This window comes from Pseudochaenichthys georgianus, chromosome 4 (assembly GCF_902827115.2).
Source record: "Pseudochaenichthys georgianus chromosome 4, fPseGeo1.2, whole genome shotgun sequence".
NCBI classification, from domain to species: Eukaryota; Metazoa; Chordata; class Actinopteri; order Perciformes; family Channichthyidae; genus Pseudochaenichthys; species Pseudochaenichthys georgianus.
Genome location: NC_047506.1, coordinates 6,274,144 through 6,301,587, shown reverse-complemented (window position 1 = coordinate 6,301,587; position 27,444 = coordinate 6,274,144). Strand labels below are relative to the sequence as shown.

General features: G+C 41.3%; 2 protein-coding genes across 4 annotated transcripts in view; one reads left to right on the top strand and one right to left on the bottom strand.

The window, feature by feature from the left end:
• The window catches only part of rgl1 (ral guanine nucleotide dissociation stimulator-like 1), a 32,213-nt gene extending 22,616 nt beyond the window's left edge, over positions 1-9,597 (top strand). For both annotated transcript variants that reach the window (XM_034080724.2, XM_034080725.2), the window contains exons 5-18: positions 335-525; positions 1,602-1,726; positions 2,021-2,236; positions 2,325-2,428; positions 2,535-2,619; positions 2,828-2,917; positions 3,193-3,279; positions 3,539-3,571; positions 3,674-3,795; positions 4,912-5,001; positions 5,174-5,360; positions 6,118-6,369; positions 6,998-7,112; positions 7,845-9,597. In XM_034080724.2, the coding sequence (XP_033936615.1) occupies positions 335-525; positions 1,602-1,726; positions 2,021-2,236; positions 2,325-2,428; positions 2,535-2,619; positions 2,828-2,917; positions 3,193-3,279; positions 3,539-3,571; positions 3,674-3,795; positions 4,912-5,001; positions 5,174-5,360; positions 6,118-6,369; positions 6,998-7,112; positions 7,845-8,032 (1,885 nt within the window). In that variant the 3' untranslated portion in view covers positions 8,033-9,597. The remainder of the gene's footprint in view (positions 1-334; positions 526-1,601; positions 1,727-2,020; positions 2,237-2,324; positions 2,429-2,534; positions 2,620-2,827; positions 2,918-3,192; positions 3,280-3,538; positions 3,572-3,673; positions 3,796-4,911; positions 5,002-5,173; positions 5,361-6,117; positions 6,370-6,997; positions 7,113-7,844) is intronic.
• Positions 9,598-14,190: 4,593 nt separating this feature from the next.
• abhd17ab (abhydrolase domain containing 17A, depalmitoylase b) lies at positions 14,191-25,999 on the bottom strand. Of its 2 annotated transcripts, none has more exons than XM_034081151.2 (5): positions 25,256-25,999; positions 24,083-24,447; positions 20,079-20,273; positions 18,506-18,685; positions 14,191-16,650 (listed from the first exon to the last, which is right to left on the bottom strand). In XM_034081151.2, exons 2-5 carry the CDS (start codon positions 24,439-24,441, stop codon positions 16,425-16,427), a joined length of 960 nt encoding a protein of 319 aa, XP_033937042.1. In that variant the 5' UTR covers positions 24,442-24,447; positions 25,256-25,999; the 3' UTR covers positions 14,191-16,424. The 2 variants fall into 2 exon arrangements, with proteins under 2 accessions (XP_033937042.1, XP_033937043.1); XM_034081152.2 differs by having other exon boundaries at positions 24,083-24,442.
• Between the last annotated feature and the right edge of the window lie 1,445 nt (positions 26,000-27,444).

Below are 27,444 nucleotides of genomic sequence, written 5' to 3'. Positions count from 1 at the left end.
CTGCATCGATTCATCGATGTGTCTTATCTGTCAGAGAGAAACCATTATTTATTTTATTTTTATTATCATACATTTTACCTCCTGGTGTCTATTAACCTGATCAAATGTTATATTTTGCTGCATGTACCTGTAAAGTTCTTAATAAATAATCTGAGGGGAATTTCTTGTTGTTTGTTTGTAACTTGTGATGTGTCATTTTGTAAAGCACTTTGAGCTGCATGTGTTGTATGAAAAGTGCTATATAAGCTTTATTATTATTATATGTTTCAGCAGTTTAGCTGACTTGTCCTTCCATCGTAGCCAACTCTTAAATCTCCCCCTGCTGCCTCCACAGTGCCTTGGCCTCCATCCTGCGTGCCTGGTTGGACCAGTGCCCCGAAGACTTCCAGGAGCCCCCCGACTACCCCTGCCTCCACCGGCTGACTGACTACCTGCGCAGGGCCCTGCCGTTGTCCGAGGCCCTGAGACGGGCGGAGGGTCTGCTTGAGCATCTGCAGAGTCAGAACAGCTTGGAGGACCCTGATGGTACCTAACAGAGTGACTTTTAAAATGGTTTTATAACATATCGTTTTTAAAGGTCCCCTATTATACGGTTTTCATCAATATATTATAGGTCTCAGGTCTATATATACAAAACATGTCTCTGAAGTGTTTGGCTCCAAACACCAAACAGATCATTGCAGCATTACCCATAATCCCCTCTGTTTCAGCCCTGTTTCAAAAGTGCTGATTCTCTGTCTGTTACTTCAGATGAAAGTAAGGAGCCCCTCCCCACGCCCCTCTGGGAGAGATTTGGTTAAAAAGAACACAAAGGTGCTCTAGGAGAAGATTCAGGTGATAAGGTGGGGGGGGGGGGGTACCTTGGTTGGTGATTGGCTAATGGTTACACAAGCCAAAAAAACGTTATGACATCATAAAGTGGCCAAAATCTGATCAGCTCTTTTTCAGACAGGTTTTTATAGAAATGGATCAGGACAAAAAGAGAGAGAATCTTTTTTCCTGAAACGTTCAGAATCTCTTTCCACAGAGGGGACACATGCTGATGTAGAAGAGACATGAAAAAGTGGATTTTGCATAATAGGTGACCTTTAAGGGCTTCTAAATATACTGTTATTTTAGTTCATCATGTTAGCTTGCATGACGCACACACTGCAAACATACTTGATCATTCACTCAGGGATCTTTTTGAGTTAGTTGAAAGATAGCACAAGTAGGAGAATTCATCATGTTACAATTATCCATCGTCTTTTTTTTCTTGGTTAATTTTGGTTAAATCTAGAACCATATTGGCTTTTTTTTAAACATTTAATTCAATTAATTTAACAAGCAATTGTTATCTTTTAAAAAGTATAGTAAATGATGGTAACTTTCTCAGATATGAATTGCAAGTAATATATTGCGTTATTCCACAACTTATTCAATATGTTTCAAAGTTTGTGCAAACATAGTTCTTTATTGTGTACAATATTTTCACATGTTCATCTCAGTAAAGTTAATATCACAATATTCCTCATTTTGTGTAATGATAACATTGTTCTGTAAAGTGCTATTTATTTCTTTGTCTTTTTTATCAAATGTCATCTGTTGTTGTCTGCTTTCAGTTGGTTTCCACGGCAACAGCTCTTTCTGTCTGGGGGAAGAGGAGGAAGTGGAGATCGAGGTCCAGGAGGACTTCCTGTCGTTCGAGTCCGACCTGGTGGCCGAGCAGCTAACATACATGGACGCGGTGAGTGGGGGGAAATGAGAGGGAAGTGGGTGGATGTGCAGTGTGTGTTGTTTGGCGGGAAAAGATTACAACTTTTATTCGATTTTATTGTATTTACTTGCACTATTCTATCTGTTTTATTGTGATGCACTGTTGGAGGAGCCTGTGACCTAAGACTTTCATCGACATAACTACACTGTAGCTATGTACGAATGACAATAAAAGCCTTGAACCTTGAATTGAAACCGGTTACATCCCTGCGACTTTCCTCACTGTCGTCATACTAACATCAGCCTGTGGTTCTTCTGCTTCCAGCTGCTGTTTAAAAAGGTAGTGCCCCACCACTGCCTGGGCTCCATCTGGTCTCAGAGGGATAAGAAGCACAACAAGCACAGCGCCCCCACCGTGCGCGCCACCATCACTCAGTTCAACGCTGTGGCGGCCTGCGTGGTCAGCACGGTGCTGAAGCACAGGCAGATCAGACCTCATGTCAGAGCGCGGGTCATCCAGCGCTGGATAGACATCGCTCAGGTTGGCAAAAACACACATACATTCATCTCAAAGCCTACGACAACATGGGGCAAATTATAACTGTCCTCGTGTCTCTTTCTCCTACCAGGAGTGTCGAATACGCAAAAACTTCTCGTCTCTGAGAGCCATCGTATCTGCGCTGCAGTCCAACCCTCTGTACAGGCTCAAGAGGGCATGGGCCTGTGTGCACAAGTAAGTGTTGGTTGTAGAATCAGCCTTTTTGCAGAATAGATTTTGCGCATATATTATAGCCAAAACGTTCATTACCATAACCTAACATGAATGTGTCTTCACACAGAGACAGCATGCAGACATTTGAGGAACTCTCAGACATTTTCTCTGATCACAACAACTACCTGACCAGCAGGGAGCTCCTCATGAGGGTGAGCTGCAACTCCAACATGAATTGAATTTCATAGAGATCTGCAAAAAATGCGTACATGTGGTATCCGCTGTGGAATCCCAGTTTTAACGTATGCAGTTGTTACTGAAACAGACATGGGACTTCATCTGTAAATATCAAAAGCATTCCTTCAGTCACTGGTGAGAATCTGGAGGACTCACGCTGCGTTCGTGTTGTTTGCTCTACAGGAAGGCACTTCAAAGTTTGCCAGTTTGGAGAGCTGTGCCAAGGAGCATCAGAAACGCACCCACAAGAGACTGCTGCTGCAGAAGGAAATGGTGAGACAAAAGCTTCTGAAACAAATGCCTGACAAATTGATCAAAGACAGCTAAAACCACACTTTATAATTTAACACAACACATTCCTCTGAAGTAATTTACTGTAAAGTGAGTTCTAGGCTCTTTGGTTTAATGAAGCCACATGCAGTGTGTTTGCACTAAGCATGTGGTGTGTATGCAAATCCCACCCTGGCATCTGTAAATCACAGTTGTAAATGAGTGTTTTATTGTGGCATCCTTGAAGTATTTATTTAAACGAATGTCTTTCTCCACAGGGAGCCATGCAAGGAACAATACCGTACTTGGGGACCTTTCTCACCGACCTCACCATGCTGGATACAGCCCTGCCTGACATAGTAGAGGTAAGGAAAATCTTGAACTACCTGCTGAATGTGAGGGTGTTTCGGTATGTGGGAGCAAGTGTCGGCGTGGTGACACAGCTCTTCAGATCTGAGTCTATCCGCGTAACTGCTGTCCGAAACCAGGGCGTACATTTCCATGAGTGCGTGAGGAATTTCTGTCGGCACATTTTTGAAATGGTCCACCTAATGCTGTGTGTGTACGCGGCCACTGGTATGTGATGTCCGGGGTCTGACAGCGTGCCCTTTGTGTTCTCCGTAGGGTGGTCTGAACAACTTTGAGAAGAGACGAAGGGTAAGTGAAGCTGAAAGCGACCTCTGATATGATCATACCGTGACATTCATCCCCAGGTGTGCTCAGGTGACATGTGATCTAACTTTCTCTCCGTCTCTGCAGGAGTTTGAGATGATCGCTCAGATCAAGCTGCTCCAGTCGGCCTGCAACAGCTACTGTCTGACTCCAGAGAAGACCTTCCTCCGCTGGTTTAAGAGCCAGGTGCTGCTCAGTGAAGAAGAGAGGTACTGCTGCTTTTCAGAACTCCCCTTTTCCTTATTGCTCCGTTATCCATGAGACCAGCGGTTCCCAACCAGGGGTACGGGGATCCATTGGGATACCTGACAGGAATGCCGGGGATACATATAAAGATTAGGGATTTCAATTTGCTTCCAAACAAAGAACAATCAATTTTCATAAGCCTGATGTCCTGCCCCCAGAACTACCAACGCTTATGAAAGACAAGCAAGCTCAAATCTCATTAAAATCATGACATATTAAAAGACGTCTTCATTTTATTTATTTATTAGTTTATTCCACTCCTGGCACTTATTATAAAACAAAACACGTACACTTTAAGCAGTTTTCGTTGCCCACGATGGAAAGGAGCACCGAGTTAAATTCTTATTTAACACAAACCTTTATTCAAAAATCAATGGTCTGTCAATCACAGCTGCTTACACATACTTAAAGTAACATGAAACATTAACACAATCAAAAGTAAACACAACAATCTACCATCAGGTTATCTTCATACTGTCTAATTATTCTTTCTTTATACATTTTCTTAAACCTGGAGATGTTCATAAAGCACTTTAAATCATTTGGTAAAGAATTCCACAGTTTATCGCCAGCTACAGATGCATCTGCTTTAAAGTAGTTTCACTCATAAGTGTGCTAAAAATGCATTTGTATTGAGGGCGAGTGATTTTCATGCAATGAGCAGTTGGGTTTAATACAATAACAAAGGGTTTAATACAATAAAAAATGTAGGGGAATCGCCACAGATGAGTCGGGGGGTTCTTGTAGAATGGCGACCAGCTAAAGGTTGGGAACCACTGCATTAGATAACAAATTAGTGAATGTGGTTATGGTCAGTTGGACCTTTTGTTCACTTTGACACAATAGGAGTTTCTTTCTCTCCTCTCTCCTCTCTCCTCTCTCCTGCTGTTCTTGTGTCGTGTCTTCGCTCCCTACTGATCTATTGTACTTATCAGATTTTCCTCTGTGAACTCTCTCCGCTCCCTCCTTCTCTTGTCCTCTCTGACTTTCTCTTTCCCTGTCTCTAATTTATGGCTCTCGAAGCCTCTGGGAAGTGTTTTATGATGTCTAAGGTTTATTATTAATGTTCTCTCTTGCAGCTATTCCTTGTCCTGTGCGATCGAAGGTCTTGGCGACAGCAGTCCGACTTTGCCCAAACCGAGAAAAAGCATGGTGAAGAGACTCAGCCTGTGAGTACATCAGGAACATTGATTTTAATTAATCTAATGGAGACATTTCTATTTTTAAACTTTTAAATGTAGTTAAGAAAACATGTCTTTGGCTGAGGTTGTCAGACTGTCCCAATTTATTGACGTTACCTATTTATTGTATTATCTAATTATTGACTCTGCTTGTTTCCAGGCTGTTTCTTGGTACAGACAACAGTTCAGCCAGCTCTCCGGTCAGAGAGACGCCTCGCTCGCCCCCTACTGGCAGCTCAGGGGAGAGCATGGACTCAGTCAGTGTTTCCTCCAGTGACTCCAGCAGCCCCTCAGACAGCGAGGGTCTCACCCCCACACACTCTTCAAATGACTCCCAGCAAAACAAGGTGGGTTATAATGCCAAAGAAAATGTGTTTATTTAAGTATTTCTTTGGGACTTTGTGAAGATGATTGGCTTAAGGAGAGTTTGAAATGTATGTTTTTGTAAAAGGAGGGACTGGTCAGGTGTTATTAATATATTATGTTGACCCTTTCCTTGAGAGAAAAATGGCAACAACTTTCTCTAAACACCTCAGAATGATATATCTCTTTTGAATTGGTACATTTCACTTTGCTGTTACTATAGTAACTCAAATTGCATAAAGATGTACACCGCAACACAATCTCATAACACACAAAACTAAATAGCAGCTGTCAAAATGATATAAAAAATACATAGAGAACACTGTACCTTATGAAAGTTATATTATTCAGCACATTTCTCATTGCTTTAAAAAAAAAAAACAAGCCCTATCATTTGTCCCAAAAAGACATTTATTCCACATAGCACACAAGAGGCATCGATCGATATGGTCGAAATAGTGGATCTTTTAAAAAATGTTTTTCAACATATATTATAAGTGAAGAGTAAAATCTAACTAAACGCCCTTCACTACTTGACAACCTCAATTCAGCACGAAAAAAGAGGAACATATTGAACACTCCCCACTTCGTCCATCTAATCATTTTCATACATTCCCAAAAGGTTTAAAGGAAGCACACTTCTACTTATCTTGTTTGAGCTTTGCCTTCCTAAATGCTGCAACTTTGTGGAGTGAAATGATCTGATTATTGTTCTACATCTGTGTCTTTATGTTTCCGCAGCTCTCAGAATCCTCCTCCTGTAATTCTCTCCACTCCATGGACACCAGCTCGTCGACAGCCAGCGTCTCCATGACTCCTGCCTCCCCCCCCCTCCCCGGGCCCCCCTGCACCCACAGACGCTCCCTCTCCCTCACCCCCATGTCCCCCAGCTCCCTGATACACAGCCCAGTCTACAACACCCAGGCCCAGGACGCGTGCATCATCAGAGTCAGTCTGGAGCAGGGCAACGGGAATCTCTACAAGAGCATTCTGGTAAATAGATGGATAGATAGATAGATGGATAGATAGATAGATAGATGGATAGATGGATGGATAGATGGATGGATAGATAGATGGATAGATGGATGGATGGATAGATAGATAGATGGATGGATGGATAGATGGATGGATGGATGGATGGATAGATAGATGGATGGATAGATAGATAGATCGATACTTACTATCTAAATTTAGATAAGTACTTTATTGATCCCAATTTGGGAAATGTTTGCATTGCAGCAGCATACAACACAAGGCAATGTACATAAGAGAAATTAAGACACTAGAAATAAACAATCCAAAATATTTCTGAAGTAGAAATAAAATGGCATTAAAAAGTAAAAAATATATACATGTGGAAATAAAAATGTCCAGTAACAAAATATAATGCATTATATTATATATACATTAATTGTGATTATTCAATATTAAATCAAATTCAAAATGTACAGTGGGAGTTTATGTCCAGTTATCAAGAGAAGCTATGGAGCAGAGGTGATTTGTTGTTATTTATCTAAATAAACATGTGTGATGTGATCCTGTTTTAGTGAGACTGCCTGGGTTTACATCTCTACAAAATATATGTAAAAATTAGTAATTATTTTGTCCATTTCCTCAATAGTTGACCAGTCAAGACAAGACTCCGGCGGTGATTTCTAGAGCCATGGCTAAGCACAACCTGGAGGTGGAGCCAGAGGAGGGATACGAGCTGGTGCAAGTCATCTCTGAGGAGAGAGGTAAAAAACATGGGTCTACTTTGAGCCTCATTCATCCTTTTCATGAAACCTCTTGGGGTTGCTGGGCTAATTGGCAAATGTTTTTGTTATTTGTATTGCAGCAAAGGGCTTTACAAAAACATAAAACGTTTTAAGACACACATTATAAAATAACATGTCAATATCATTTGATTGAATTAAGACAAACAGCAACCAGAAAAGTCTTTCGCCTTGAGTTTCAGCTTATCTGCAGTATTTTGGGAGTTTATGTACAAATATATAGAACATAAAACCTGAACACTGCTTGTTCAGTTTTGACTCTGGGAACTATAAGCAAACCTGAACCAGACAGCTTGAGTGATCCAGATGTTTTATATTGCAGAAGATTAGGAGTGTATTTTTCTTTCTTAACCACTCAGCACTTTAAAAAACCAAGATGTGCATTTTAAAGTAAAATCTCTGACAGACAGGAAACCAATGTAGTGACCGTAACTTAGAAAATTCCCATGAATACAGTCATACGCTTACAGTAAATACAGGAAACAGAAGTTGTGGTATCAGTAACTGTAAAACAACAATGTGAAAATACTCTTTGTCACGCAATTCAGCCATTTTAATAATTGCGATTTATTTTCCACTGAAGAGCTGTTTTCATAAACCACATTAACCTGTTTTGCGCACCCAAGTATATTTACAGGAAGAACACGAAGAACTACATTTGACCAATCATTTCTGCTTTTGATCTCCTTTCAGAACTGGTGATCCCAGACAACGCCAACGTCTTTTACGCCATGAACACCTCGGCTAACTTTGACTTCCTGCTGCGGGTGCGAGGCTCTGCGGGGCGGGCGGTCCAGCTGCGGAGCCGCTGCAGCTCCACCCTGCCCCGCGCTCAGCACCGCTCCACCCTCTCACTGAGACTCAGCAAGGTCACACTGTGACCCCTATCAGCAGGGGGGGGGTCCGGTGCTTCGCCCTGACACCACTAATCCAGGACATACAGGGCGATGAGGTGAACTGTTTGGGTTTTAGAGGCTGGATGGATGGATGGATGGGCTCTGAAGATGGGTCGCTATGAGTTTTCAGACCCTCAAAGAGCTCCACTTTGACTCTCTTATCATGAACTGTGCCATCCCTTCTTTTCCCAGCCTTATTACGGAACATGGATCTGTATCGTGACCGCTGTGCCAGTGAGACTTTTTACTCGTCATGTCAGAGTGAAACAGCGACCCCTAGTGGCTTCGGCTCTTTACAACAACAGGTTTTTGCACATGTAATGGGAGCAGCCAAACTCCTGACCTCCAACAGTATTCTGATATTGAATGAACTTCATTTTGTCCTGTGTAGCTGAAGATTAACATATAAAAGTGTGACGAATGCAGAAGGAGAAGACAGATGGTGGAAGTGTCCAGTCCTGTTGCCTTAATCGATGAATGAATGGACCTGATAGTATTCTGAATGACATGAATTGATAATTAATTAATTGATTGACAGGACTTGTGATGTCGTTTTCTTACCTCGTCACGCATGTCTGACTTGTGCACTGTGTGCGAGTGTTTAGCCCCTCTCATATTGTGAGCTGTGTGACGAATGTTTCCTGCATTCTGATTGGTTCCCTTACTTGGTTTTAACAAGTCTTGTGCAACCATTGAAATGGCCTTACCTGCTCTGTCTTTAGGGTGCAGAGATTACATGTGTGCTGCTTTCTAATCAGGAAAGCTGTTCCCTCATATCCTCACATATCTAGACACGTAAAGATAACCGATGTGTAAGAACGGAGAGGAGGGAACTGACTTCCTGGATTAGAAAACACCATGCAAATGTTCTGAAGCTGATGCATACTTGTACCTCTTTGCCCTTCATTATATGAACTATAGAGATGCACTTGTCAGTTGATAGAAGAAGCCAATGTGATGTGAATACAGAAGAGTGAACAAGCCGCTCCGTACGTGGTTTTCTTCCTCTTCACTAAATGAATTATTGTTTGTAATTTTTGCTTTTTATATGTTTTTATAACTAAATTTAGGCCAGAAATGTACGCCGGATTGGAGATTGATGAAGTAAATGTTTCACGAATTCAAAAGGGTGTCGTGAAAAAAAAAGCCAGTGCCAGATTTGACTGTGATACATGTGGAAATCTTTCCTGAAGGACACTTCAATTCACCACACAGAGGAATCCTCTTCACACAGTAAACCTCCGTCTGTTTCCAACACCATCGAAGTTTCACCTCACCAACACCCGTGTCATTACAGCGACCCATTCACAGATAAACTGTTTTATTTTTAATCCACTCGTGCATATCTCACAATGTCTTTGTATCGTGCCAATTGGTGCAGCCAGTTTATATTGGGAGCACTGGTTCACTGTTGTGTTAATGGCCCACATATTTGTCTCCACGCAGCACTTCATTTTAAAATGTCCTCATTAAATCACCCTCAGCCCCTGTGTTCTTCACTGCCAAAGACTCTTTCTCTACCTGAATAAATAAATTATTATCAATATGTTCATGATTGTCGAGTGTGTTTTTGATTCCCTCTTGTATTTGACCGATTGCTCTTAATCAATATAAGTAACATAGTGTATCATTTCTAACACGTCGTAGCAGTCATGCCTCATTATAATACTTGTCATTTTATTTTATTTATGAGTTGATTGGAAGGTTATTCAGATCAGAGTTGTGCACACCCATGCTAGTCTGATGACTTGTTGACATAATGCAAACCTTATTTCTGGACATAATCTGACCCAAAAACTCTAGTCTTTAGTTCCTTTTGAGACATTGGGCTACTCCGTGCTCATTCTGCATCAGGGCAGATTTTAGTACGACTAATGCAAGAGTTAATTCTCGCCTAACAATAACCTAAAGCCGCAGGCCTAATTTAGTTTATTGGTTTATTTTAATCAAAAACCCTTCATACACATTTCCTTATTGACGAGACATTTAGGAAGCATTTTTAATTGTGACAGACACTTAGGAGACAATTTGTTATGTGTTTGGGAATGTTTCTCAGTCTTTCTCCCAATCAGCTGAAGGAGGGGAATCAGCACCGAGTGAGTAATTATTATAGTTTTAATGACAGTTCAATGACAACTGTTTTGTTATGTTGTTAATTTTGCTCGTTTGAAGGACATCTATCACACATACACAAAAACCCGTGCATTAGTTGTTGTCTGTCTGCTTTGGGTCTGTCCTTTTGCCTTTGAGCTGAGAGTGACAACATGCTGGAGCTGGTTAACTGTGACATTATCAAGAAAAGGACCAGAGGCTGTTCTGGACAAAGTCCAAGTTATTTTGCTGAGTGGAACACATTTCTGCTGAGTTGAATGCAGCAGTGACCACCTTTGTTTCCCGAAGTTAGATTTGCTGTGCTGTTCAAACACTTTCCCAGGAATTCAAAGACAAACAAGGATTTCTGACAATCACAGGAAGTAATATAACACATGAAAACAGAGCTACCTTTACATTCACTTTACATTAACTCGAGTTTCTCCTTCATTCAAAACGTGCACACTTTTTCTTTGTGAAGGGTATGTTGAAATGTAATGCTTCAATACCCACAAGTGATCCCAAATGACAACAGCAGTGATTTGAGCTTGGTTATGTTGTGTTGAATTATGTGCTTTATTACATATTCTCATACATGTCCCTGCTGACTTTAGTGCTTCGTTGTTTCTCAACTTACAACCTCTACACATCCTTCAAATCAAACAATTTGAGAAGCAACAATCTTCCCTTTGGTTGTATTCAGGTGCACGAAAACCATTATCTGGGAAAGTGGTCTCAAGTAGGCATCTATTCATTTGAAATGGACACACTCAACTCAAAGAGCTTTGAAACCACTTTCATAATTGACAAAAACAAGTGTCAAGATATGTGTGTGCCCAAGTGCATGTACTTCGGGAAGTCAGTGTAAGTGTGTTCCTCTGTACTTTTTAAAAGTGGAACACAGCAACATTACACTAACGACAATAAAGGCATTTTAGAGCCATTTTGAGTGTTGAGTTGCTGTGATGAATTTGATCTTCTCTGTATCCTGTCAAAGGCTTTGAGTATTTTATAAAACATACTTCCTCTGTAAACCAAGGTGTTCCCATCAGGCTGGATCACACAGCTCCTTTATTCCAAAAGCCATTAACAGTCACTTATTATTCCAAAATTCCAAAATTGAAAATGCATATTGTTACACTCAAAGGTGGGGTAGGTAATTTTGGAGAAACCAGCTCGTGTGCGCTATAATTTGAAAATACACAGCTGGAAAAAATCTGCCACTTCCTTGCAGAGCCCCTCCTCCAACACACACGAACGCGCACATGACCAATGAGGGCACGAGATAAGTTTGTGCCCCGATGGAAGGCTGACAGGCAGGTAGGCCATCCAGTTACTTTAGCCGGCCCGGCTAAACGGATTGGTTGTACTTTTTACAGTATTACGGCTTCTACAGATGACATTTTTTTATGGATTTTTTGTCAAAGCACTTAAGATATTCATTGCTATCGGGATGTTAAGAGCATTCCATGGAATATAACAAAAAAAAAAATCCGAAATAAATTACATACCCCACCTTTAAACAAACAATAAAACACTAAAGGAGGGGAGCTCATTAAAAACCCTCCATAAATTGAACTACAAAGAGGACAGCAGATAAACATCAACGAGTGACACATATTGAGCGGGGCCAAAGATTCTCTGCAGGAATTGTAATGAAAAACAGAAGCAAGACATAAACTCATCGGGCATGCTGGCTGCCTTTACATAATTAGACTGCATAATAGGCTACTTAAGAAGTCTCTCCCACCAAATGTTCCAAACATATGCTGCCATGTTTTTCAATGCTGGATAAATCATCCTACATGCTGGCAACTTTATGACTATTTATAAAGCTAGATATGTAAGTAGGATGCAACAAGTCTCTTTTATGTTTCCTCTCCAGCTGTGTTGTTTCCCCACTTCCTGCTCTGTGCTTTCAGCCTATATCCTCTCTGGCTCTCTGGGCTGCAGGTAGATGTACGCTCTGCATAAACACGTCTTTGCTATTGATGAACCACTTACTTGTGTTAAGGTCTCGGTCTGATGCGCTGTAGAGCAGTTTAACAGCTAATTTTTGGGTACAAATATGTCAGATACATTGAGAGGATTGCCAGGCTCGAGTCATTATGGACCTGCAATGCAGACCTAATGGTTTACATTCCATATGGATGCAATTGTGGATAATTTCCACATTGTTTTAATCTATAAATCGATGCTAGAAAGTCAGATAAGAAAGGGACATATTAGCAACATATACCATGCTTTGGAAAGAATGCATTTCACTGCGTTGTTAAAGTAAAGGCTGCGGTAGTTGACTTGCTATACTAGCTTGTACAAGGCTTTCAAACTATTATGTTGTTAAATATTTAAACAGTAATGCAGAACTCACCTAACGTTTTCATCAACTCGATGCATGGAGGAAACTAAATGAAATTATTAAAAAGGTGTTCAATTTGGATTGCAATTAAAGAAAATGGCTATTAGATAAGTACGCAGTTAAGGGAAATGTTGCGCGATCTGTTTTAGACTATATCAGTTAGTGACAGAGACCAAATAATAAGGTAGTTGGGGAGGCAAAGAAAAACAGTCCTGCTGGTTAGCACTATCTCTGGGTAGCGACAAAACTCAGTTCAACAACTTTCACTATTACATTTAGTTTTTTTAAAGAATATAATGATATGTTTTTTTTTTTGCCTTTGCGACCCCTTGTGAGGCAGTGGCGACCCCTAGTGGGGGTTGCATCTCCCAGGTGGTCTAACCCCCATGTAATCTTCAAGTGGAGAACATTGAAAGGCTTCAGAGCTGATTCACAATTCATCTTTTAGGAGTACTGGCCCGCACATCTACAATCCTTTGATACATGTGCACATGAAAGGGTGTCTGTGTGAGAGACAGTGAAAGTGCGTCTGAGTGGCGGTGGTGTTTGATGCGGCAGGTCAGGTTGCACTAATGTTGCCTTACGCAGAGGGATGAGAGCTGCAGCTGCTTTTAATCCGTAAGAGCATGTGAGTGGGACACCAGATTGTTTATGCGGTCCATTGAAAAAGATCTGGCAGCGTTCAGAGGGAGGAGGGAGATCGCAGCTTATCGTCCATCTGTCCTCTTCCCCCACCACTCATCATGGTGGCAGGCAGGGACAGACCTGAGTCCTCTGGTATCCGTTTAATTAAAAACATTTGAACCTTCTTTGGCACCTATGATAACAAGCCCATCCCAAAATACAAAAACTCTGCAGAAAAGGGAAAAAAAAGCCACACGCCAGGTAATTAAAGACTTATTTGATCATCAGCCAATTATTCACCCGAGCCTTCTTGGATGGGTTTCATGCAGCGCTGTGAGGCCTCTCACTACACGCAGGTCATTATTCATCCAGTGCCAGGACTGCCGTGAGTGGGAAATCAGGGACTGAATAAAACAGATTCAACCTTCACATCAGGATAAAAGGATATTCTAACAGCTTAGAGCACATCATTGTTGTAAAATGAAACCTAGATGTGATATTCAGATTTTTCAGGTTCATATGTGTATGTGGTGTCTCTACTGTGACATGTTTACTTGCTTTAACATTTCCGTCATAATCCATTATTATCCGTCGAGTGCACAATTTATCAATCACTCGCGCTGACGGAGGGGTATTCGGGTAACGCGAGTGCGACCACTAATGTCCAAAAAGCTCTTTATTTGTTTCATACTGCCTGTGCTGCAGCACCTCTTTTCACCCTCTGTCTGAAACCAGAGCCCAGTCTGCTCTGATTGGTTAGCTGGCCGGCTCTGTTGGGATTGGTCAACCGCTTAGAGATATCCCGCCCCTTAGACAATCACAAGCAATAAACTGGACATGCTAGCGATATAAGTATGAGTGTGATACAGTGATGTCACTATATCTCGGGAGTAAACAAAGGAGTCCATTGGAGGCATTTCAAGCAGGGGGGAGTGTGTGGTAGAGAACGCTGGGATTTTAACCTTTGCAGACCATTTACATGCACACAAACCTATAACACATGCACTACAGGAACCCCCCCCCCAAAGCATTATAGGGCCCATTTAAAAAGAAAGAGTCATGCTCGTCATCACTTTCTTGTTAAGTTTTATTATCTTCTTACTCTCTTCAATTCTTGGGAAAATATTTCAAGAGCTTCAAAAACTAAAAACTCATGAATAATAAAAATGACACCAAGGTTTGATAAAAGACAGTTTTCATTTCAAACAAAAGCTTATAATTGGTCTGCTTGAAGCTCCCGATCATTGTTCTCCATCTCAAATGTTTTAAACCTAAAAATACCCAAACTCACATCTTCGCTGTATTGTTTATTTGTACTCTTTCACAAATCAATTATAAACAGCTTGGAAAAAAACACAACACCCACAACATGGTAACTTATGTTTTCAACCTTGTTGCTGAATATTTATAACTAGTATGATACGAGACTTTTTTCTTTTATTTATCAATATAACAAATGGTGGCATTAAATTGTGTAGTGGAAAGAAAGTCAGCCCAAGCACAAAGATAAATACAAGTTAATAGAAGAAATAAGTGTTGGAACATATTTGCCTTTGGTTACGAAGATATTAACATAAACAGCCGGTACATCGGGTGAAGCTGGAAACAAAGATACACTTTGGTTTAAACATACACAAAAAAACGAAATCATGACTTAAACATAGAAAAATAGTCGTAATCTTGACTTTCAGCAAAGCGGTGCAACACTCCTGCCCAAGGTTCGGTTAGGAAAAAAACATTTACCCTTTTACACGTGTAACCATCCATTTTATTTATAATATATTCAAATGTTAGCTTAACGGTCTGTTGCTTGCCGAGTGTTGCACCTGTAATACAGATGAATGCTTTATGCCTGCTTGTAAAACAGAACATTAGTTAGAGAGCAAAGACATGTCGTGACAATGAAGTGCAGTGAATACGAACAAGCAGCAAAAGGGGATTATCTTATCATGTTGGACAGTACATGTGCCAAAACGTTGACGACCTGTGACCTGCTTACGCTCTTTGTCAATTCTGTTCAGGCTGTACGCCAAATTAACGAATCAGAGTGCTGCATAAATCTGTTCCTGTGCTTATCCGTATACGAGTGGTCATTTATTTCTTTTGCCTCAGAATGTGGAGCTCATAAGTAATTAAAATGAGAATATCATCAAACTAAATTCATAAAAAGGAAGTTTTTTCACTTTTTAATTGTCCCTGGAAAGGATGGCGTTCAGATGCTTTAATACTCTCCTGTAATACTCTGATGCTGGCTTAACGACGTGATGCAGAGAAGAAATGATTGAACATTTTACATCTCACAGCTTAGTCTTTTAGAAACCTCTGTGTTGGATGTTAGTTTGCTTCAGTACTTAGTTAAAATAAAGGATATTTTCTTTGCTTTAAAGATCGAAGGAGATTCAGCCAGCTGCGTAATAAACACAAATAAAAGTAGAACACACACTGACCCTAATGTCTCAAAGGAGTTTACCTGAGCAAAAAAAAAAAAATGCAGAAAATGTTCTATACAGTGAAAAACAAAATGAAAGTCAAATCTCTACACATGTATCAAGAACATACATGAGGCGGTGGGATATCAGAAACACCGCTTAATATAATGCATTCCAACGCAACCCATAACCAAAACATGACACCATCGTTAAACCCTTTGAAACAGGATCTAAAAGGGCTCGATATCGGATTGCATTCGATTGAACAGGGTTACTAACACAGAGAGCTTAGTTACAAACGTGTTAGCTAATCATATAGGTGATTAGAAAACAGAAAAGATAGTCCCAACAACTTTCAAAAGTGTTCTTTAGTGTTTCCCGTCATTCGCCATAACCTATTTAACTTATCAGCAAAAAATAAAACTACACCCAAACTCTTTGAGTGGTCTGGAGAAATGGTGCACATTTCCCACGTGGACCACCACGTCATTGTTCTACTCACTGTGTTGTTCTGTTAAATCCTCTTCCCGTAGACACCGTCCCTTTTATTGCACAGTATAGGAATATATCGTCTGCCTGCTAACACACAGCAGCTGTAAAAACCGACGAAATGCGCTTTGTGACAAAGTCTTTCACACTCACACACTTCTGATGTTGATGATCTCACGTCTCGTCTCCATGTCGCATCGAGCCATGCTCCATGACAGGCGAACTGTGCCCTAGAAAAATTAAGTTTGTGAAGCACGGCCCCCCTGGAAGCCGCGCTAAACGGAGGGTCGGTTTGATGACTGCTGGACACGCCTCCATCTTGGACACAGTGAAATGGTAAAGATGACGTTGATGATGGTGGTGTTGGAGGGGGGGAGGGGGGGGTTCAGGGGTGCTGCGCTGCCAGCTCCTGTCCGATGAAGCGGCGCAGGCGCTCCAGATACTGGCTGTACAGCTCGATGTCGTTGTGTCCCGCCCCCTCCACCCACAGAGGCTCCACCGCTTTGGGGCAGCGCTCGAACAGAGCCAGGCCGTGGGAGAAGTCGATGACCTCGTCCTCCGTCCCGTGGATGATGAGCACCGGGGACGTGATTTTGGACACTTTTTCAATGCTAAAAAAGATAGAAAACAGAGAATAAGATGATAAGAACAATTTTAAAGAAAGTAGTCACCATATTCCTTCACCACCTCATAAATAAATAATAAACCTGCCCGTCTATTAAACACAGTTTTTACCCATGTGTCCAATGAAGCTCAGCCTGAGTTCAACCAGGAAGACCGTCTTTACTCTTCATTTACTATTCCCATGTAACTACTCTCTCTCAATAAGTGATGTGTGTCACTCTCCAGCTTAACCAATCACTTCGATATTCCCAAGAGCCTATCATAGCTCTCTGCCAAACCTTTTAAGTCTGCTCTCCCCCCTCTGACAGCTGTCATTTCAGGGGACTCTACGCAACCCTCCTCCGACCCCTTTCCCCTCCCGTCCCTCTGAATCCAGGGTCAAGCTAAGCCCCTCCCCTTCAGACCGACCCAACTATCCATTCACCACCACCAGTGTCCCCACACACACACACACACACACACACACACACACACACACACACACACACACACACACACACACACACACACACACACACACACACACACACACACACACACACACACACCACACACACACACACACACACACACACACACACACACACACACACACACACACACACACACACACACACACACACACACACACACACACACACACACACACACACACACACACACGAATTGGCACAAGCAGCATCGTTATAACCTATTAGAGGGAACTGCATATGTGAGCCTTTAAACTTGTTTTATGTAGACCACCCACAACCACAGGCGACCTTGCTACAGGCCATGCACACACTGACACACACAGGTGTTTTCCAATATTCTGGCTAATAGACTTTTTTTGAATTATAGTCTCACATTAACTCCTTATAATTCTCAAAATGTTCCTTTTGAATAAAGCACTGCACGGATAAGCACTCAGTCAAAACCCAACATCTGTCAATGATGCACTCTATGGACAATCTTGCACTAATATTTTGCACATTCTATGTAAAATGTTGCACTCATGTACATTCTTAAATATTAAAGTTATTTTGTATATATTGATTGTTGTGTTTTTATTTAGGTCTTAATGTGTGTAAAAATGGGTCTTTGATTCTGTGTATACATATTTACACATATTTTTGTATACATTTGTTTTATATTCGGGATTTTGGGAAACGGTATTTTGATCTCTCTCTGTCTGTACACACAAACTGAAAGATTGACAATAAAGTTGCCTTTGATATCTAAGTTAAAACTGTAAACTGCCATTCACTCTCAATTAGGTTGAAAAGACTTTATGGCTTAAGTAAAAGCTTCCAAGTCCTGCACTGTTGTTAAAGGTTAAAGATAAACTAAGCCTGCACTGATGCAAGGTCACTTAGACCAAGGAGAAAGCAATCAGTGAGACCAACACTGCCAGATTTCACAGTTCTCTGAAATAATACAGAGTCTGGATGGCATACTCACAACTATGAGAATAAAATATATATAAAGTCCACCGCCTTACAAAAAGCACAGGAGGTGTTCTCTCAGCGCAGATGTTTGTTTTGGAAGAGAAACACTACAAGTGCAAGTAGCAATTACACGTTCCTATTGGAGGACCTGTGATGATGTGGAAACGCCAACAGGCAGCAAAATAGTCTGCGTAATCTATATGTGTGTATCATATAACATGAACACCTTATTTAAGGATTTATGAGGCAGCAAAAGAGAAAGAGAGAACATAAAGAGATTTTCTAGGAAACATGTCAGTGTGATTGAGTTAATTTAAGGCCATATATCAAATGTGTCAACTTATTTATAACATGCAGTTAGATTTGGGCCCGATCTAGAGATTGGTTAAAAAAGTGACACGCATTAGAGACTCACTTGGGGAACGCGTCGAAGCAGTACGTTTTCTTCGTGTCGGGGAAGGCCACTCTCATGCCAGATGTGAGAGGGGAGTGCAGAACCACGGCAGCACACTCGTACCGGGACGCCAGGTCCACAGTGGGGACTGTTCCAATGCTCTGTCCGTACAGGATGATGTTCTCTGGGCAGATGCCAAACCTGGTGAACACCAAAGATACACAGAACACGTTATAGTGCAGGCTCGGGCTGCTCGAGTACGGCAAAAATCATAATCTGGATTATTTGGGTCAATAATTGATATCACGATTATTAAAAACGATTATCCATTTACTTTGAAAAAAATAATGTGAACAGTAAGTTTTTAACAGTTGATTACCCTAAACTTTAATTCAACTGAAAAACCAATACAAAAATAAAAAATAAAATAATCGTTTTATTTCGATTATGTTGTTTTTATAATCGTTGCAAGCCAAAATCGTAATTGCGATTAAAATATGATTAATTGAGCAGCCCTAGTGCAGGCTAATGGAAGTCATGCAATGAACCCACGTACATACAGTAAGTACAGCAGTGATACTATACAGTAATTAGATGGAGGAGCAGGTCAAGCTACTTTCGGATTTGTATTTTATTTCTTGTAAAGTCCACCAGAGTTTATTGTTTATTTAAATATTCTTTGGCTTTACATAACAACATCTCTTTGCGTGCTTTTTGGAAAATATCTGTCGGACACCCTCACCTCATCTCAGCTAGCTTCAGAGCAGTTCATGTTCAGTATTAGCTACTTCACTTTTTTTTTTTTTTTTTTTATAAAGGTAAGGCAATTAAATCACCTTTACATACGTTAACATTTGTTTTTATGTTACATGTGTAACTCATGTCCTGCAGGTCACCCTTGAAAAAGAGATCTTTTGATCTCAAGGGGCTTCACCTGGTTAAATAAAGGCTACAAACAAACAACATATTTTTACATTTGCCCGCAAAGTCCTGTGGCAACCGCCCATACCACTGACACCAACCTAAACTCGCGATGCCATAAGATGACGAAAAAAAGGGAAAACCAAAAAATATGTTACAACAGTACAGAAAGTGACTTAGTAAAGAGTGACAGCTACACCTAAATGCAAACTCACCTTACTCCAGCCCTTACTCAACGCGGTGTCGCTTCCTCCTCGGGCTACAGCCGCATTAAAGCAGCTCTGCTTTCACTAATGAGACACTTTATCACATCGTCCTTGAGAGACATCTCTGCCGCCAGCCTCCCCTCCCTTCATCCATCCGTCTCACTCTTTTATTCCCACGGCATCTGTCCACACTGTGCTCCACTCTCTTCATCACAGCTTTGCCTGATCACAACCTCTGCCACCTTGACTCAGCCTTAATCTGTTAGTTCCCTTTTTCCCCGTCTTCATTTTATGACCCCGTCTTGCTTTTTTTTAGGGCGTACAACAGGAGTCTCCCTATGAAAATCTAAACATATATGCAACATGGTTTGTTTTGCTCCACATGTAATTGATGCGCCATGTCTGCGCCCCTAAACAAGACACTGTATCATCCTTTGAAGGACACATATGGGCCAATTCTAACATACCGTGTGCGCAGGGCGTGCCAGGCAGCGTCGATGTCTGCGTAGAGGTTCTTCTCAGAGGGCTTCCCAGTGCTCACACCGTAGCCTGAGTAGTCGTAGGAAAAGATGTTGCAGTTGATGCGAGTGCCGAGGCCGATGTAGAAGCTGCTCATCTGGCCCAGGTCCACCGCGTTACCGTGGGAGAAGAGCACTGTAAATCTGGAAGATACACATGAAGGACAGGTTAGTAGATGGGCCCACAATACCTGACAAGAACTTTATTTGAAGTTAGAAATATAGTAGCCTTATAGTAGACAAAGATGTTGTGGTCCTTACCTCCCTATACTTTTTCAAATTGGTATTTTGTGCCTCTACTGCAGGGGTCACCAACCTTTTTTAGGATGAGGGCTACTTTAAAAAAATAAAACAAGTCGGGGGCTACTTTTACTCCTCTCTTCTTTTCTTTTTTTTGCAGTGTTTTTTGCAGTGTATATATTTAGCACATTTTAACATTATTATATGCTTACCTTTAACCTTTGTGTGCTGTTTGGGTCTTTGGGACCCGTTTTCAGTGTTTACTAAAAGAACATGTATGCAATTTAATTATTTTAACCTGCTTTATTTGGGGGTGGGCCTCACATCCTCTAGGGGGGGCCTCACCTCCTCTAGGGGGGTCCTCACCTCCTCTGGGGGGGTCCGGGGGCATTCAACCCCGGGAAGATTTTTTTTTTAAATGTTGAAGTGAAATGCATCAATCTGGTGCACTTTGAGCACAACATTAATTTATGGATACAGCTCTCAACACTCAGATGAAAGGGAGCTGTATACTTTTCAATAATCCAAACATTTTTAGAATATCACAACCAATAACAAATCATTTAAACTTGTTTATTCATATCTTGTGTTACCTAGTTAGCGTTCTTTCTTTTTATTTATGCATATTTTACTAATCACTCCCCTTTTAAACTGTTTTTTGTACTGTCCTAGTGTACACATTGGAATTATCTCTCTCTCTCTCTCTCTCTCTGAGTGCTCCTCCGTGGCGATGACGGCATGCGTTAAAAAAAAATAATAAACATATTTGTAAAGTGGGGGGACACAAACGGGATTTCGAAAAGTGCTGGGGACATGTCCCCAGTGGAGTTTACGCCATGTCTGTGCGTCAAGTGGAATAAATATATATGCAACACACAGAGTAAAGCTCTGGCCCTCATGTGTTGTATCTGGCATGATAGGCTGTTCAATGGGGCTGATGTGTAGATTCTGCCAGAAGGAAAATCAGCGGGGAGGTGCCACATTGCTTTTCTTCCCGACTGCAACGCTGGTCCCGGAAATCAAGTAAGAACGTGATTGGTCGATATTCATAGTGGGGGTGGGGGGAGGAGGGGTGTTAGATAGATATAGAGTTATAGTAAGTAGATAGAGTTCGCTATGATTTAGGTTTCGTTTATGCATGGGGAAGATTCTTTTAATTACATTTCCTTTTTTTTGGTGTGTATTTTATACATTTTGGAGTTTCTTTGCGAGCTATTTTTAGAACGTGCCCGGCGGGCGCCTCACGTTGCCCCTGCGGGCGACTGAGTGCCCGCGGGCACCGTGTTGGCTACCCCTGCTCTACTGTGACATGTTTACACCCTTCAAAAAGCACTTTATTCTTCTCGTTCTGCCTGTGCTGCAGCACCCCTTTTCCCCCTCTGTCTGAAACCAGAGCAGTGTTTTCCCAGACATAGATTTGACATGTTACATTAGATTGCCCAAAAGGTTTATTTTCAGCCTGATTTAGCTTCTTTTTTTGTTTATCTGTTCCAACAAAACAGACACAAACAAACTGTCCATCAAAACAAACCAGTTTCTCCATCACAACTCCAGCCTGGTAACTCTACTGAATCAAACCATAGGCAACCTGTTGCTAGGATAAACACAGCAGCGTTACTAGGACTCGGTGCCAACACGCCATTGTCTAAAAAGGGATACATGTTTAAGGATTGGTTCTCTGCTCTTGTCAAATGACTCTTACTTCTAGACATTGTACAACCTGAGAAGCTGAGCATCTGCTATCAAAGCTGGCTATTCTAGCCCTCGCCTTTTCTTCAGGGTGCATGTTGTGTTCTCTTGAGAAATCGGATCCTTGTCTACACGCTGAATCCCTCAGTGGTTTTGTTTATGAACCCATACAGCCTGTGGCTTTGCTCGTGGCCTTGCTCGTGGCCTTTCCACTCAGAATGTGGCAGAACAATGACTCTGCCATATGAGGTCTGCTTTGGAGTCATTGTGTAATACTAGATAGACATTAATACAAGAGACTGTAACACAAGCCTGTCCATGTCTTTTTAATTGATTTTGTAAATTAATCAGCAGCAGCAAACTGCAGCAAGCTGGGCTAAAAGCTGGAGGTAAATACCTTTACAAATAACTTGGCACACAAAATAAAACTTGTTCTGCGAAAGGATTTAATCGCTCATAACTATGTACCCAGGGTTGGGTTGTAACGGAATACATGTAACGGCGTTACGCAATCAGAATACAAAAATCAAGTAACTGTATTCAGCTCGCGTTACATTTGAAAAACGAGTAATCTGATTACAGTTACTTTCGTAAACCTGAAGTGAATACATTTTGGATTACTTATTGGAATTATTGGTGGAAAGATTTCTACTCAACATTTAATATTCATTACTAAAGGTACAGCCGAATCATCACAGCGCACAAAACCTATTACGCCGCAGATGGACCAAAAAAGGGAGCGTTTGAAAAAAATGTGCGGGTCCGCTCGCTCAGTGAAACGATAACAACGAAACATGCAGGAACAAAAGTCTGCGTTTAAATACTGTGTGTTTGTGTGTATGGTTAAAACACATCAGCCTGCGGTCGCTCTTAGCCTTTCTAATGATTCTGAAGGTAAACACAGTGAAGGGGTGCGTGAAAGGCACTGCGCGGCGCGCTCCTCTTCTCAGAGGCGGAGTTAACCCTCCCGCTGCCTCCTGGCGCTGCAGAGATCTCATGAAGTGAAGGAGGTGTTCCTTCTATAAAACAGCTGTGGGCAGCAGATACTGTGAGTGTCACGGACATGAATTCATAGATCAAGGCAGACTGGTGCACTCTCTCCTGTTTTGCCAATCCGGTGCTTAAACTATAGCTCTACAGCCCTGGCCGACATGTCCTTAAAATTATGTCCGAGTTCGACATTTTAATTCATGTCCTGCCAACACTGGCAGGACAGAAGGCGACACGCCCGTTCTAAGCCGTGTCCCTCACTCCTCACATCCCAAGCTGCATCCCCAAAAAGTGTATTATGTTGTTACATCGTTTCAGATGTGATGTTTCAGTTGTGCTCTTGATACGCCATTAAAACAGTAAAAACACGTTTAGTTTCCTTTTTGTGTCTCCTGTTCACCAAAACATACCCATCTGTTATGGAAAAAGAAAGTAATCTAAAAGTAATCTGATTACGTCACTTTTTTAAGACACGTAAGTGTAACTGTATTCGGATTACTTTCAGAGCCATGTATTCAGTAACTGATTACATTTACAAAGTAACCCTCCCAACCCGGTATGTACCTATGTGCCAATAAATGCAGTGACACAAGCCTGCAGTCAGTCAGATAGTAGGACATATGTATTCTCTGACTCACTGAAAAGATATCATGTCACTGAGAGTAACTCTTTATAAAATGATGATCATTGTAATAAACTGTGGGTCACCTCAACATTCACATTTCTAGATATTTACAGCCCATAACATATGAAAATAGCATGACTTCTCATGAAAAAGAGAACTTTAAAATGCCGGCAATGGCCTATGGAAAAGCAGGATGAGACAACTGTTGAGTCAGCTGAGTCAACAGAGAGGGACAAGTAGAAAGGAAGTAGATATGGAGATGAGGGGAAACACTGAGAGGGAAGTATTGTATGGAAACAATTTGTAAGGAAGTGTGTCACACCGTCATAGAATGAAAAAGTAAGGTCACACAAGCCATCACCTAAATGCTACCATGACTAAAAAGGTAGGTGAACCTTGGAAGTCTCACCTGGCATTAGGAGCACAGCGGATGTACATGCAGCCGACTTTGTTCCCCCTGCTGGATCGAGTGAGGAACACCTCCGTCATGTCCATCTCTCTCTGTGAGTACTGGAACTCTGCTCGCTCAGTCAGGTGGAGCTTCCATTTCCCCTCTACAGCCGCTCCGCCTCCAGCCACTGTCGCCCCGCTCCTCGCCCGCAGGCTGGGGGTACCTGCGACCCCCGGTGCTGCTGGACCTGCCTCGGGGTCCGGCAGGAAGGCGTAGGTGGCCTCAGGGGGCAGGAAGGCCAGCTTGGCGGCGATGCGGCCGGGGCAGGGCGGGCAGCAGAACAGGCAGCAGAGCTCGCTGAGAGACAGGCCGTTCATCCTTCACTGTGCCGGAGGAAGACAAGAGGATTACTGTGCTAATGAAAACACAATGAGATACTCATTACTATTCAAGCATTCAGTCCAAGTGTGGCAACAACATGATCGGTCAATGTAATGATTACAAGTGCTTGAAGAAATAGCACCATATGACCATGGGCTATATATTGACAATCTATTAATCACTTAAATGATAGTAAGGTAATCATATTTAACATTTGCTGTTTACAGCTTCATTGACGTCAGGGTTTTTTATATTTATAAATAAAAAAAGACTTCTACCATTACTTCATTTTTGATAAATCTGCAGATTAGCGCCTTTATTTATGATTTATGATTATATGAGTAAAGTCAGAAAATAGTAAAATAAAATATATGAGAGTTTCAGAAGTGACTATTTTGTATTGCTTTGTTGTTTGACAAAGACTATAATACTTCGAAACATTATGTCTTCCATCACATCAGACAAAGGAAAGCAGCAAACCATCACAATAAAAAGGCGGAAACCATTTAAGTTTGAGCATTTCTGCTTGAAAATATACATAAACATATCAAAGTAAGGTTTGTTTTTATTATTTTTTTGTCAATCAACTTTACGGTTTAGGTTTCTTAGCTCTTAAACTAAATACTTTTTGGATCTTGTGTACGTAAATAAGCAAAGTGTGAGTCCTCTGATAAACAATAATAATTATAACAAATCATTAACACATATTTTGAGCGAATAGTTTAAAGATAAGCTAAGATAATTATTAGATCCAGCCTACAGGCCATCCCCCCAAACAGACATGTAATATGACAACAACAGTACACCTACCTGTTGATCGGAAGATCTTAGTGTGCGTTAAAGTCAAAAATAAAAGGAAGGCGTCCTCCACTTCGGAGAAACTCAAACACAGGAGGATACTGTAAAGTGCTCTGTCAGCAGAAGGAACAATACAGTAGTCTGACAGGGAAGTGTTATTTACAAAGTATCTGCTGGGTTGGGTTTACTGGTGACTGAAGTCCAGATCGCACCCATTGTGTCCACTTGTTGAGATGTTAACGAGTGAATCCAAATACAGTGTTTCCCAAGCGTGCCGTGGATATATTAGTTTTAAAAAATATAACTTTTCTATTTGTTTTTGCCAGTAAGGACGAGCGACAGTTTTCAATACGTCTTTCAGAGTGACTACAACTAATCCTGGAAGCTTTTCAAGGACTAAAAAGACACACAGCTCGACTTTTCCCTGCACAAAAGAGAAATATAACTCAAGAATAACAGCAAGTGTTCTTTTACAGGACAGATAAGCTGTTTGTCTTCGCCTAACAGCTAACGCTACGGCGGTTTAAGCTAGCAACAAGACACAAACACGGCTACCGAGTAAAAAAAACAACGCTTATTCGAGGACATTTAGACATGAACACATCGTTAAAACACCGTTTCCGACGAGAGTTTCGGTGCGTAAGAATCCATTCTGGCCGGTGCTTGTGTCTCCTCTGAATTTATGGATGGCGTCTAGTCATTTAAATTAATCCAAGAGGCTACGTGCGGTGTTTTCCTTCTTCTGCCGTTTCACCGCATCCGGAAACGACAGCTGACCGGAAGTGACGTCAGGAGTTTCCATTGGACAATTAAGGGAAACTTGTTATCAATGTGCTGGACAATGTTGTAAAAATGACTTATTTGAACTAAATTGTTCCTTTGCACCTTTGAATAGAAAGAAAGATAAAAAGCATAGTACCCACTGTGACTGACGTGCTTGTGAATCATCAGAATTAGGTTATTTTATTGTTCCTGTGTAATTGCGAGACATTGCTGCATCAAGAACAGACATCCTAATAACACATGTTTATGAGAAAACACATGTCCAAACAACAGCCTTAGATAAAAAAAACACAAAGAACCAATAACCAGGAGCTCTATAAATTCGCGGCATACACCTCAAAACAAACAGACTTTAGTACAAAAGTCCCACTAACACGGTCACAAGCAAAACAACCAGTAAGTTATTAGTATTGGTGACGAGAATAATTAATGAATAACAATGAGTCATTGCTGTTATTGTTTGTTCATAAGACGCATCACCATGCTAGGCAACTGTTTTAAATTAATAACTGACCCCACACACACACACACACACACACACACACACACACACACACACACACACACACACACACACACACACAATAACCAATTAGAGGGAACTGCATGTAAGCCTTTAAACTTGTTTTATGTAGACCACCCACAACCACAGGCGACCTTGCTAAAGGCCATGCACACACTGACACACACAGGTGTTTTCCAATATTCTGGCTGATAGACTTGTTTTTTAAGGTTAAAGAGTTTGGTCAACAAAAAAACATTTATGTCACTTACCTCTAGTTGTATCGAGCAAAGCAGACAGTTTTAGTTCCAAGGTAAAATAGCTCATATGAGTAATTCACTAGACAGGAAAACTGAGGCAGGAACTGCAGTCTTTACTTTAGTCGGATGATAAGAAGAACACATACTTGAAATGTCCAAATGTTAGTTGCTGCACAATAGCAAAAGCTCTTGCTGTGACCGTGTGCTCCAGATCTCACCTTTCAGATGTTGCAATACCTTTGGTGTTGAGACATTTTAATTGTGGTGCTCACAGCATTTAGATATTAAACAGCAATGTGTCAAAAACCAGCCTCTGACAAGCCATGGTCGTATAGAGGCTTTATGACACAATGTGCTACACAACATGTCAACACAAATCAACTGTCTTAAAGTGATTCTTGCTTCGTGAGTTTGAAAGGTCCCCACTAATAGCTTTGTTCTCCTCACTTGCACACTTCATTTGTTCACCTTTCAGGTATTGTATGAGGAAAATTGAGGCAAAGTTTCTAGCCTGTTTTGATGTGGTTGTTCAAATTATTTGATGCTGTTTTCCTGATCTTGTGAAGTCAAGGAATCACGATGATGACATACTTTCTCTTATGGAAACACACAAGCGTCACATTCAATGCATTCAAATGGCCTTGTTGCACTTCCTC

Excerpts from the sequence above, each read along its gene's own strand:
- abhd17ab (XM_034081151.2), bottom strand. The coding sequence starts at position 24,441 with ATGAACGGCCTGTCTCTCAGCGAGCTCTGCTGCCTGTTCTGCTGCCCG. Across the intron at positions 18,686-20,078 it reads TGGCACGCCCTGCGCACACG|GTTTGGCATCTGCCCAGAGA; the intron begins GTATGTTAGAAT and ends GGTGTTCACCAG. Across the intron at positions 16,651-18,505 it reads TGCTTCGACGCGTTCCCCAA|CATTGAAAAAGTGTCCAAAA; the intron begins GTGAGTCTCTAA and ends TATCTTTTTTAG.